We start from the raw sequence: 14,382 nt of genomic DNA on the forward strand, positions 1-14,382 counted from the left end.
GGGTGGCTAGATCAAGAGATGCATGGGTGGCTAGATCAAGAGATGAATGGGTGGCTAGATCCAGAGATGCATGGGTGGCTAGATCAAGAGACGCATAGGTGGCTAGATCAAGAGATGCATGGGTGGCTAGATCGAGATGCATGGGTGGCTAGATCAAGAGATGCATGGGTGGCTAGATCGAGATGCATGGGTGGCTAGATCAAGAGATGCATGGGTGGCTAGATCGAGATGCATGGGTGGCTAGATCAAGAGATGCATGGGTGGCTAGATCAAGAGATGCATGGCTGGCTAGATCAAGAGACGCATGGATGGTTAGATCAAGAGATGCATGGGTGGCTAGAACAAGAGATGCATGGGTGGCTAGATCAAGAGATACATGGGTGGCTAGATCAAGGGACGCATAGGTGGCTAGAACAAGAGATGACTGGGTGCAGGGACAGGAGTGAATACAAACAGATACAACTCTGGGGTGGGTGGAATGACAAAGGAAAAATGAAAAACACGTATTTGGTGGTCATGATATTGCCTCATATACTTTATTACATGAAGGATTGTTGGGTACTGGGAATGTCAAGGAGCCCCCGGCATTGATGATTACTTCAAACGAACCACCAGAACCAGATGGTCCCCCTCTTAACTGAAGATAGCCCCCCACACAGTGTTCAAAGGGTTTGCAGATTCTTTCCTGGAGTGGTGCAGGGATCCGTCAAAAGATTTGCAATAATTATTGGTTACGTTTTGTCGAAACCTTTGACATCATATGTTGTCGTAAACATGAGCCTATGAACATATCGCAATCAACGGGTTCAGGTAACAATGTTCACCTGCTGGCGGGGTAAGGGTGGTCTCCTAATCCTGGTATCAACCGCAGTGGGGAATGTTCAAGTAAAGGAATTGTTTTTTAACCCCTTCCATGCGTCGGACGCCGGGGGCCGTCCAAGGTCACAGTGGACGTGTGCGGAGGACGGCCAGGGGACATCCGAACCCCGCCCACTCAATAAATCACAAGCACCGCGGTGGAATTTGCGCTGCCGTCAAGGTGTTAATACTCGTTTCCAACTGGTGAAGATTTCGTACCCCAAAGAGTTTGATATAATCTTAATCAATTTGTATTATAATTACTTCTGGGGTTCAACTGGTGAGGATTATAGAGGAGTTGGAGCATATTCTACAGGATAAAATAGATAAAGAATTGAAGGAGGTTTCTTTATTATGGGTGGGAGATTTTAATATAACAAAATATCTCTAAAGTGGGAGCCATGCGTGTGGAATTTATAACGGGCTGGACGAGCCTGCTGGTCACTTCACGCATTCAGCATATAAGAGGGGAGAATTAACAAGGCTAATACTAGTTAACAGCCTGACCTTTACAATGTATTTAATATCCGAAAACCAGACAGATATTCCAACCTTTGTGGGCAGAGGCAAATGAACTACCATGGGCTATATCCTAGTGTCAGATACCGAAGCCCGCTAATAAAAATTTGCAAGGTCTGTCCCTCTCCTTTCAGTGATTATTATCCCATCACTGTTATGTTTGTCTGCACACCCTTAGCTTCCCCTACACCTGGCAAAGCACAGCCTATGTCCTACACCAAAAATAAGGGGGTGCTTGGAAAAGGGCAACATGTCGATCCTAGCAAAAGCCTCGCAAAAGTGGTGAGCAAATATTATATGGAAATCTTAAATTGCTTGGGAGAAAACTACGTGTGAAAACTTCTCAAGGATTTGTAATTCATTGTTTGATTCACTACTGATCAAGAACCCACGGTCAGTATGCCCTTTTTTCGCATGGTTTATTTCAGAATGTACAAACACCTATAGAGCCTTAAAAACGCAACTCACAAAACCCCACAGGATGCAGTGGATGATGAGGGAGGCCAGAAGGAATTGCAAAAAAGCTATCGAAAAAAGAAAGGCTGAAATAAGAACTAAGGCCTGGGATGACCTGGAACAATCCTTGAATCCTTTTTAACAGACTGCACCCCTGGCGTCCCAAAAATTGGTTTGCGCCTAGTCCCAGTTCTAATATACGTAGACGATATCACCAATAAAAAAAAATGGACTTTAGTTACCTGGGCATTCTGTTTAGTGCCATTTTGAAAAGGGACAGTTTGATTCTCCAAAAATCTCAGTCGATGAAGGCGGTCTGCGAATTGCTGTTCAGATTCACAAAAAAATGAGGACACAATCCCCCCAAAGAATTGATGATGATATATAGAAGTAAATATATGTCAGTGGGTACATATGAAGTGGGAGTCTGGGTACATACAGCTGTAAAGACCGTCCAGGTAGCAGAAAACAAGTTTTTAGCAAGGCTTTTAGGAATTTCCAGATTCGCATCAAGTTTTATTACTCACAAAGAAATGGGCCCTGGTTTTATAGAAGATAAGGTGGGCGTGGCACCTATCTTGCTGTGGGTTAAAATGTGGTCCACCCGGGAGTTAAGCTTCACTCGGGGAATAATAGAGGATTGTCTGAAATAGACCAACGTGCTAGACATCCCTTGGATCAAGTATATTCAAAACACCCTTCATGATTTAGGAATAACCAGTGTTTTTGAGAATACTAGAGATTGGCTCGCGCACAAAAAGGATTTTGTAAGGGGCACAAGAGACTTGATGAGACTTGAGAAAGTTCTAGACATGGTAACTGTCCATGCATATATGCCTTATTGTCAACGTGCGAAGGTATGGAGTTATCTATTAGAACATTGGAAGGTTGGGAGCTCCATTGAGAACAATGGAGTGCTCCGGGCTTATAATGGCTGGTATAAGCCCGGAGCTCCAACATTCCAATGCTTCTTTATTCACAGCTCTGGCTGTGAACAAATGCTTCAGGGAGCCTGAGGGGATTCCAATCCCCTCGTGCTCCCTGAAGGCTTTGTTCTTTTTTGTTGGAACATTCTGCCCTCTAGTAGCAGAATGTTCTAATAGCCTTATAGTCCTTCGTAGCTGGGCTATACCGGATATTAAAGTCCCTCTGATGGAGCAAGGATTTGCACATTGCGCGACTTGCTCTAATTCATGAACCTCGAGTAACATGTAACAAGATAATTCAACCTGTTTGTCATACTAATTGCCCTTTATTCTGAGATTGGGGTGTCCTAGAGACGCTTGCATATGTGTTTACTAATTCAATAACTCTTGTTCCTAAAAATGGCCGCTGCTTGGCGGGTTTTCTTTCTGCGCATGCGTTAGTCACACTCACGTGACGTGACGTACTTGCAGTTCTGGTGGGAACTTTTGCGCTTGCGCACTGGCTTTTAAGATGGCTGCCTATGTCCTCACATGGTGAAGCTTGCACTGATGCTTTCATGTCATTGTCTGTTGCACTAAACATTAACGCCATAGTATATTTTTAAGTAAAAGGGTACAGAGTAGTTATTCACGGTATACAGTGAATTCATTTATTTTCTGTGTTTTAATTTGTTTTCGCTTACTTTGCATGTACCGGGTTCTTGAGGGTCTGCGAGACACGCAGGAATCCATATTGAAGTACACCACTGCGCATGCCTGTCTTCTGCCGGTGGCATTGAATTCATGCCAACCTGAAGTCTCAGCCAAAATGTGCCTGGGAAGATGCACCTTCACCCAGCCGAAGAAGCTGAGATGTTCTACAATTGAAACAAATGTATTTCTTTCCATTGTATTCTGTAGAATAGGTCATGGGATCCCCAAAATCAATAGGCGGTCCCAGAATATGCAAAAACAGGCTTGTAGAAATTAGATGTGATTGGTGTGTGGACCTATCCTACGTGGGGACCAATCGAAATTGGGGATTCTGACACTTGCAACATTTGGGGGGTGGTACACTGACTCGAAAACAGTATAACTAGCCTAGGTTTAGCTAGAGAAATTGTCCGACTTGTCCGAATAGCTGACCTGTCACTGACCCAACGCACTCAATAGGTGACTGATACAGAGGGCTGCGGAGCACTCTGTCCGAAATATCCATAGACTCTAGAGGTTTTGCTAGGAAAACCTTAAGTGCTGGCGGAGCACTTTGCTGGGGAGTTCCTTAACCCAATCGGGGTTCTGACTGTTAACTGTAGAGAGGGTGGAGCGCAGGCGTTTCGTCCAATCTGCGGGTGCTGGTCGTGCCTTGGTGGTCCTGTCCTGATCCTAATCTGGGTTTCCTGTCCTGTCCTGGGGTGTCCATTCTGCACCTGCTGTCCCATTGATGACTGTCCTTCCTTGGGGTTTTTCCTGTCCTTGACTGATCCGTGGCCAGGGTTGGTCTTCACACCATTCTAGGTAAATATATAGTGCTGAAACTCTATACTGCACCTTCTATTTGTCTGTCTTTTGCTTTAATAAAGACATACCTTTGCGCATAGTTGATTTTCCATGCTTTCGCAAAACTACTGAATGAAAAGCTCATACGTTATTACTGTTTTTCTAGCATGTTCCTATGTTACCCTCCCTTTAAGTACATTTCCACAGACCTTTTATGAAATATAGATGTGGTTTATAATTTCTCCCTTTTTGCCAAATGAATTGGTGCTTTTGGAATTATAGCGTATTCCATTTTTTCCCTTCCCTATAGGTGTATAGTATTCCAGAATCACGTCATTTAAATCTAAACCCTGAACTTCCTGACTAGCATGTTTCTTGTTCTTACTTTCCCATAAACCCACAAATGATCAGCTTAATTTACTTCTTGTATGGTTATGTGCTCTTCATTATTTTGATTATTGATTGCCTTTTGGTTGTAAACTTAATGCTTTCCGAATCTGAAACTTAGATAAACCCTTTAAAACTTCCCAGTAGTCTGTGGTCATTTATGAATATATAAAAGAGTATATGTTGGTATTTCGTTTTGTACCTTTCTTCACAGCTAGCTCCCTGATCCATTGTGGTCATTAGGTACCCGTAACGGTGGAATGGTAAGTCGGGTACAGTAGGAATAAATAGGAAAGGAACTAGGGTTACTGATAGTAGAGTGTAAGGTCACCTGATTAATGTATAAGATAAATTGAAGTATTATGGGCCCGATACGTATATGGTAAAATTGTTGGTTGGGTGACCTGCGCGCTCTATCATCTCTCCCTTGTTAAAGGCCCTCGCCTTCGGCTCGGGCCTTTAACGCTGGAGATGGCCTTTAATAGCCGGTATAGCCTTCTACGGTGGGCTATAAGGCTATATTATGGATAAATGCACCAGAACATAGATTTTATTTAACCCGACTCCGAATAAATATGATTCACTTCTTTAGGCTTTTCCCTTTACTGGGACGCGATTCACTTTATTACCCTGCTGCCCATTTGATACAGTGTCCATACAGTTCACCAAGCACTTTATGTTATTTTGCACTTTATATTCATCTTTTAAAATCTATTTTTACTCCCAATTTTTGCAGGGAAAGGTTTTAAAACACACCTAGAAGGTTTACTGTTCTTGCAACGCTGAGAGTCTCCAATAATCTGTTATGCAGTATTGAAATTGTATTACTCAGGTGAGGAGTATACAGAAAAAAGTATGCAGCGTGACTCAGTAATGTTGATACACGTTTCAGTCATTTACCTTCGTGATTTTATCGTGTGCGATCTGTTTGCAATTTGTTTTTATCATGTGCTTTTATAGTCCTTTTGACCGAATACATATTATTTGGACTTGGATGCTTGTATTTTCTTCATGGTTTCCAGAGATTAAAGGTGTCTTGTATAGTTACATTTTACTGCAGTTTGTGCTGTAACAGAAGCTAGAAAGTTTAGGTAAACTGTTCTGTAGATTACACACAAAGGTGTGATTGTGAAAACCCGAAATTGGTTTCTAATGTTGATTCTTTGAGAATTCACAGAAGTGAAAACATACTGCAACATTTTTTTGTGTGATGACAGCTAGATAATGCAAGAGGGAACAAAAACACTTCTTTGACAGTAAACAGAGCTTTGGAGAAGGAAAGCATACGTCGCTCTTCCTCAGCCAGATATTTTCTGAAATGCAAACACTCCAGAAGCACTGACACCTTCATGTGTATGCGAGCGCACGCAACTATGAAAATGAGAAAACCCCTAGGTAAAAGTAAACATTTAAACTCCTTTTCTTTTTTTGGACCCTGCCACGCCCAAATAACAAAGCCTACAGTTTCACACACATAGCAGATTCCCTTTCTGTATAAACAATAGATTTGCGATAAATAGTGCGTCTATGTCTCCCATACCCATCCCAATGACACTGCCAGGCGCAAACGCTATGACGTTGCTATGTGTGCCCCCTATGACACTTCTATGTGTGCCCCCTATGACACTGCTATGCACACAATCCCAAAATACTTCTCACATAGTATCACAACAAGCAGAACACTCTGCCGAAGTAGCTTCCCCAAAGTGTGCAAGTTAATACAACACTGACAAAACTTCACAACTAGTGGAAAATAACATATTCATTAGAAACTGAGAAACAGTGTACACACACAATGCAAACTATCAAAATAGAGAGCGGCACAACAAACAGAAAGAATAGTGAGTGAGACAACCCTCTCTGAAATGACCCAAACCTGGATAAAAATGCCATATCTCACAATCAATACCAGTGGCATACTATGAGTGAGAAAACCAGTGCTGCGTACTGGTGTGGCATCCACCCTAAGTCAGTATAGGGGATGAGACAAAGCACCGTTGAAAGGGTCAGCAAGGCAACCTCTTTAATGCAAGTGGAGGACACCCACTGGTCAGAAAAGAGACAGCCAGTGTAGGTGAAGGTGAAACACCAACCTCACCCTCAAAGAGCACTTTACCAAAACAACACATACAACCTAGTACCGGCTCTCTCGTCTGAAGAAACTGAAACCATTTCTACCAGAAAGCAACTTTGGAACTACTGTTCAAGATACTCTTGCTTCTGGGTGGTGGTGAAGTGCACGCTTCCAGCACCCCTTAGGCGCTATCTACACGCTGCAGCACATCTCATGCAGGGCCGAAAGACATCCATCAGCACCATCCCAATGGAACTCTATCTGCGCCCCTGGCCTGCCGCCGCCATCTTCAGAACCAGCGGCATCAGTATAAAGCCATCAGGACCAGCGGCCTGCCTATCCTCTGGAGAAGCTCGCCATCTCTGGTGAAGCTCGGCTGGCCGGCAGCCAGGACGCCAAGAGGCTGCAGACAAGGAAGTATAACACACAACAACAAAAAGAGCAGGCCCTTTCCATCTATGCACCCAGGATCTGGAACAACATCCTGTATCCAACACTGCTCCACTGTGGGAAAGAGTCGAGGACGCGCCTCTTAAAGGAACAGTACATCACAGAGCGGTAACAATCTAAGACCCGGCCGCCTCTACTATCACTTGCTGACTGTATCCTTGCCTTTGGCCCTGTACAGCTCTCGGCTGCCTTTTTGTCTCGGTTCAAATACCACATACATACATACATATATACATACATACGGAACGATCAGTAAAAGCGGAGAGAAAGTACTTAAATTCGGCTGAGAAACCGCCCTCGGCGAGAATAATCCCTCGCGACAAAGGATGTGCGAAGACTTCAGATCCGTGCAGGTGCACGGACAACACGTCATCAAAGTCAATTTATTTATAAAGCACACTAAAGGTAGACTTCTCTGAGCTGAGAAGGCATCATATGAGGCTGTAGGCAGAAAAGGAGAGATTGACATCACTGAGTAAACAGCAAGGTTTTCATGCCTTTGGTGAACTTGGCGTTCTGCACGTGGCGCGACTGCGAGGAAATTGCCTCATTTCGCTATTGTAATGGAAAAGGACCGTCTCCAAGGGCAACCGTTCTCGCGACTGGTGCAGTCAGCAAGATGTGACTGACTGAACGTCGGGGCCTTTTAAGGAGGTAAAGTGGGGATTTAGGAATCACATTGTGAGGATTCTGATGGACTAGAATGTTGTGTCCGACAGTGAGGGTTTGAATTCATGCTGGAGCAAACAGGTGTCCACTGGAAAGATCTCAGAGTAAGAGAGGCCCTGACACATTTTGAGATGCCAGATATCGAAGGGGTGGCAGCACCTTACACAAGCTGGAGGCAATCAGAAGCATTTGAAAGAATGCCATTCGCAGACTCAAGCCTGCCTTGGACTCAGGAGTTTACCACTGGGATGAGCCAGTCGATGGTTTCATTACTTGTGGTGCATGACAGAGATCGGTGTCATGGTGAATGTCTAGATTGTGTGTCACCTCTGCAGGGAAGGCCACAGGCTGCATAGACTCTGGAAATCATTCCAGATGTTGAGAGGAAGGGACCTTGGCCATAAGCAGCACCTCAGTTTTACCCAGGTTTAATTTGACGTTATCCACCAGCGGGTAGCAGTGAGACGGCTGCTCAGTGACTGCTTGTTATTCTGAGGGTCAAGTCTTCCTAGGTTAGGAGAAGCCAAATTTGATTTGGGTGGTGTACTTGTAGTTATGTAAGTTGAATTGAGTTGTACTCATGTTCGATTACTTAAAATCATTACATGTAAACAACAGAACACAGTGGTTTCCTTTGTGCAATAATAAGAAATATATAAAATCTTGTAAGAAAATGCAATATCTCGTATTTCTTAAAAGAAAAAGAAGCATTTGTAAACAGAAAAATTCTTAAAGAAATGACATCATGAATATTGTCTCTTCTATTCTTACGTCCGATTGCTCCAAGCAAGGCCCCCGGTGTAATGCAATAGGGAACAAAGGGCGAGGTGCTGGTGTTGCAGCTGATAAGGCCACAGGGCTAAATTTGCTTGGGTCCCTTAACCCCTTGCATGCGGGTCTGATTCCCCCGCTGTGCTGGGGGGGGGGGGCGTGCACAGCGCCCCGGTGCTCATGACGAGCTCAGCTCCTCATGAGCCACATTGGTCGGGTGCTCATGACGAGCTGAGCACACCCGTTTCTTCAGAACGCTCGCACAGCAGGGGAATTAGCCCGGGGAACATCCTTTACAACGCGGATTTTACTCCGCAAGGCTTTCACAACGCGTCCGTTACAACGCAAGTCGTAACCACGACTTGCGCTGGAGGGCGCTATAGGATTAAGAATAGTATATTTACTATTCCAACACCTTCCCTAGTGTCCACGGGGACTGGTGTTAGAATAGTAAATTATACTATTCTCAACCCGCGCCCCCAACGCAAGTCGTGGTAACGACTTGCGTTGTAAGGGACGCGTTGTTAAAGCACGTGTTGTAATGGAACGCGTCGTAACGTCATACATCCAATTAGCTCAGCGTGCGAGTATTCCAATGGTCATGACGAGCTGCACACGAGCACCGTGGCGCGTCGATGAGGTTAAGGTAACAAGAACAAGTATGTGAAATGCCTTGAAACTAGCCCATTGTCAGCTTGCTAATTTTAAAGTTCTTAAAAGAGCTCCCGTTCCAGACTCGGGTAGGGGTGCATATCTGGCAAGTGGTTAATAGTTACTTGGGGTGGGGAGAAAAGTTGACTGCTGAGACCTCGTTGTGGGACAGCGACTGTCTTGGGGAGGTGAAGAAACTGCGAAACCACATACGCTGGAGTCTGATATGGATAGACAAACTGGGGGACATCTGGAGAGGAAGATAATTCTACCCTTTGCTGATCTCCAGACGGAATACGCCATGAACTAGGGGGAGATGTTTATATATCCACAATTGAGACACGCGCTAGGATGCCACTTAACTGATGGGGAACAATTACCAGAATACTCACCCATGGAGGATCGTCTACGTCTAGACACTGACAACTAAAGCGGTTTCCCTAGTTTATAATAAAATAATGAATAATTTCCCAGATCTACTTCGCCCACTGCGAGAGGCTTAAGAGAGAGATATACGCCCAATGGAGGACAAGGATTGGGGGGACGCCCGACAGAGTTCCAGGGAAATAGCTATAAGGTCCCGTTTTCACCTGGTGCAACTTCATATATTGCATAGGTCTTAATATTCCTGATCCAGGTTGCACCGGATGGGCCACTACGATTTGGGTCAATGCATCCAAGGTTGTGGCGCCATAGGTGTCTTCAACCACACCATTTGGGAATGCCGTAAAACCCAAGGCTTATGGAGGGAGCTCACGGCGGTGATGGCAACGGTGACGGGTCTGGAGGTACCGATGGTTGCTCCTGGGTATCACCGGGGAGGAGGAAGGGGCCATATACCTTGTTCTGTGGCTGACATTGGCTGTAGGGATCACAAAAATAAATATAACCACATCATGGGGGGCAAGCAGACCCCCAGCTGCCCAGGATTGGGAGGACAACCTTGACTGGTGCAGACTAGTAGAGCGCGAGGTGATTCAGCGTTGGGAATTCCCCCTCAAATTCGAGAAGAGTTGGGGTATCTGGACACAATACATGGACTCATGAGAGGGGAGGTGGGAGGTATTGGAGGGAGGGCCCAAGAATGCCCCCACCAGAGTTTGGGGTCACACGTCATGACACACAGAGGATGGACCGTTATCACCCTCTTGAGATGTTAAGAAGTGCGAATCGAATAGCACCTGTGCTGATCCCCAACCTACCAAGGGTCTTTGGTGAGTTGGCGGATAAAAATAGGCTTTTCTGCAAAGTCTTATGTAAATGACGCCCTAGTGTTCAGGGAAAAGAAGCTATAGGTCTCTGATATAAGCTAAGAAACAGTGGGAACAGGATTGACCATTTTGGGGGGACCGAATTGAGACTTTTAGACTTGGATAGAAAATGTGGTTGGGCGTGCGTTGTGCGCTGCCAGATAGAAATGGCTTGATCAATTTAATCGAATAAACACAGACCATCCAAGACTGGAACAAGCCTCAGTTTGGTGCTGAGTCCTGGTCAAAATCTGGCTTTGAAGGGCTCAGAAGGGTTGTTAGTTTCTACGAATTGCTGGAGCTGTTTGAATATAAACTAGTTTTTCCAACGTGTTTCTGAAAAATGGTAAAAGAAAGACAGGCTGAAAATTGTTCAGATCTTTTGGCTCAAGGGAAGGTTTCTTTAGTGCAAGAGCTTAGGAAGCCCTTGATCAGTACAGATGTGGGTAAGACAATCAATCATTTCAGACAAGGAGACAGAACAAAAGGTGGGACACCAGCCAATCGATGCAGACTGTAAAAGAACACTGACTCCACCCAGGGGAAGGACCAGCTTTCCCTCCTAGCGCATGCGCAAAAACGCAACAGACAATCAAAACTCACTTAATGCAGGCAGCAAAGGAGCGCTCACTCCGGGAAATAAACCTCACCTAACACAGGGAGTGAAACAACGCTCGCTCAAGGCATGCGAAGAGACAGCCACACTCACTGGAGGTAGAGAGACAACCTTTCAACACACTGCAGGGGGGAACAACCTTTACTACGCAACTTTTAGCACGCAGTGCTATTACAACACAGACTTTAAAACGAAAACCATTACAACGCATTACACTGGGGGGCGCTCTAGGATAGGGAATAGTTTTAATTTACTATCCAACACCTTCCCTAGTGTCCACGGGGACTGGTGTTGGAATAGTAAATTAAACTATTCACTTTCCAGCAACCCCCAGTGTAATGCGTTGTAATGGAATGCGTTTTAAAACTTGCGTTGTTACAGCATGCGTGGTAAAAGCATGCGTTGTAACAACGTACATCCCACTGCAGGCAATGACCCAGCCCTCGCCCAAGGCAGATCTCACTAACTCCAGGGAGTGAGAGAATATTTGATCAGTTAGGGCAGTGAGACAACCATCTACACACTTAAGGGGTGACACTCCTCACACAATGCAGGTGGGCAGACCCCTCATACAATGAAAGGGAAACAGCTCTCATGCAATGCAGCAAAGAAGCAACAGCACACCCACACAGGAAGTGGCCAGCCCACAGGCAGTCAATGCAGGCAGTGCTTCTGTACCAGGGAAACCAGTGCCTGCAACAAGGGGGTCTGTGCAAGTGTCAGGTCCATCCACCCTGCGGTCACCTTAGCGTCCCCGCATACAAAGGCCCTACAGCCGTACCCTTCCATCTCAGTTCTGTCCCGCATCGCTTAGCTGTAGCCTTTTTGGGGTATGAGCTTTGAGACCGCTTTAGTGGTCTCGCCATACTATTGTTGTACAATATGTAGTTAAAGGGACTTTTGATCAGGCAGCTTCATCCGATTGGGCTGTTAAATTGTCATTCACATTTTGCTTCCACTTACCACAACAACCAGCATGGGGCAGTGGGTCGGCCCACTTTTACTTATTGGCTCCCTTCACTTTGAGTGACAGCAGAAAGCATGTGCACTTTTTCCACAAAGGTCAAAAATACTTCCTTTCTTTTCAGTTGCAAAGCTGATTTAAAGTTTGCTTTTCATCTTCTTTATTTTTTAGATACCAGATTATAGAATCTAAAAACCAGCTATGTATTATCCCTACGCAGCTGCTTAAAGTTTACATTATAAAGTGTTCAAGTGACATTCTAACATTACCCGCCTGAGCTTTGAGTGCTTGGATAAGTAGTGACTTATTTCTCTGCTTCACAAATAATACTCATAATAACAATAATAATCATAAGTATAATAATCAAAATGACAATAATTTGCATGGAAGAATTGCTGCTTTAAAAACATCACTAGTTAAAGAACCACCTCAATGAATGCTCTTTAAATGTAGCAATGTTATTGCAAATATAAAATGGTCACGTTTAGGTAACAGCATTTCTTTCCCCCAATGTTTGTGGAATTTGGCACAAAAAAATGACCATATCGCCAAGATGCTATTGTCTGCTCGTTTGCCTTTACCTATGCTTGTTTCATTTCATGCACTGTGCTTTTTCAGCACCAACTACCCTAGGAAGTTGTTCCAACTCATTTATTGTTGGCTTGAACAAAACACACAGGGCCTGATTCACAAAGATAAAGGTACACGTTTGTGTAAGTTTACGCTTTTTCAGTATTCACAAAACTGCATTTTAATAGTAAGTTCACTAGTGTGTAGACTCTGCAGTAGGGGTGGAGAGCTCCCTCAATATAAAAAAAAGGGCAGGCCCGTCCTATCATGTGTGGAGTTCTCTGTCCCAACTGTGGAGTACCCACACTCATAAACTTACTGTTAAAATGCAGTTCTAAACTTACTATTAAATTCTTTGTTTGAGATTAGCGAAAAAGAGTGAACTTGCACAAAACTGTACGTTTACCTTTGTGGATCGGGCCCCAGGCGTCTTCCCTTAAGTTCTTACCCAGTTTTGGCAAAGTTGGTCCAATACGTCATCACCACGGCGCTCAGCATCACGTCATTCCTGGAAAAGTTGCAGGGGAAGAGGTCAGTGGGTCCAATCATGGGGATCCCAAAGACATAAGGCACCTCATCTCCGTGGGCCGCGTCGGACCATGCTGGCTTCATGAGACTCTGGCAGTGGTGGTAGAATGTGTAAAAGTAGGTGGGTGAGCCATAGCGTGCGTGTAGGTCCGCTGTCACGACCGATGGCTCTACCCACTGGTGGTCCGTAAAAAGCGCCACTAGGGTTTTGCGTCGAGTTTCGGGGTTGTCCCTGTCCGCCCAGTCTGTGTACATAAACTTGATAGTCTCCCTCAGGGTGTCCTTGCCTTCCGGGTAGCCATAGAGGTTGTCCACAAAGTTGGAGACGGAGTAGTCAAAGTCGCTGCCAGAGACCCCATCCTCGGCGTCGACAACGCTCTCCACAAACTTCAGCCCTTCCCCCTGGTTCACCCCCAGCATGATGTCATAGTTCAAAAACTCCCCTTGCTCCATGAGAATTTCCGGGTCATCAGGAATGACGTCCCCATCGATGACGGGCCCGAACGCCACGTGGTAGCGGGCCGGCTGGATGTCCTGCTCCACCAGCTCCTTGGCACTCTTCTGCCGCAGGCAGTCCACCATGTCCACCGTGTCCAGCACGTTGCACCCCACCTTCTCGGCCAGCATGCGGGTGTACTTCACCGGCTGGTAGTTCACAGCCCAACTTGAGAGGGCGGAGCCGCTCTGGATGATGGCTCGCTGGAAAAGACCTATAGTGTGGGTGATAAGAAAGAAAGACTTCAGTCCAGAAGAACAACAGGGTTTTAAACAGTGTGATAGCAAAGACAGTTCAATATCTTAGTATTGAAGAAACCTGACATTAAGATAATATCATAACACTAATAGTGCTAAAGGGGAGAAAGACATCTTCCATAGACCATGAAACCAGGTACAACACAGTGGCATAATGTTACAGCCCGCAGCCCACCTGGTGCAGGGGTCCCCCGAGCTCGAGGGCGACCCTCCCTCCAGCACTGTGCTGACCCTGGCCTGTGAGCTCTTGACTGCGTGTGGGAGGGGCTTCACATACTGACAATACATACATACAATCAGAGAGCAGATTAGGCGTCAGATCCCAAATTCAGAGGAAGCAGGGTCTATCCAAGACCCTGCCATTGGACCAGATATGACATGGCTATGTACTATGACGTCAGAGAATGATACACAAAAGGGTCACAACTGGGAAAAAGACTCTAACATTAAAAGTGATTTTA

General features: G+C 45.3%; 1 protein-coding gene across 1 annotated transcript in view; it reads right to left on the minus strand.

The window, feature by feature from the left end:
• The window catches only part of NLGN3 (neuroligin 3), a 477,014-nt gene that overhangs the window by 20,436 nt on the left and 442,196 nt on the right, over window positions 1-14,382 (minus strand). The window contains exon 8 of the mRNA XM_078640209.1: window positions 13,089-13,878. Coding sequence (XP_078496335.1) covers window positions 13,089-13,878 — 790 coding nt within the window. The remainder of the gene's footprint in view (window positions 1-13,088; window positions 13,879-14,382) is intronic.

The sequence above is a fragment of the Lissotriton helveticus genome, chromosome 4_2, assembly GCF_964261635.1.
Source record: "Lissotriton helveticus chromosome 4_2, aLisHel1.1, whole genome shotgun sequence".
NCBI classification, from domain to species: Eukaryota; Metazoa; Chordata; class Amphibia; order Caudata; family Salamandridae; genus Lissotriton; species Lissotriton helveticus.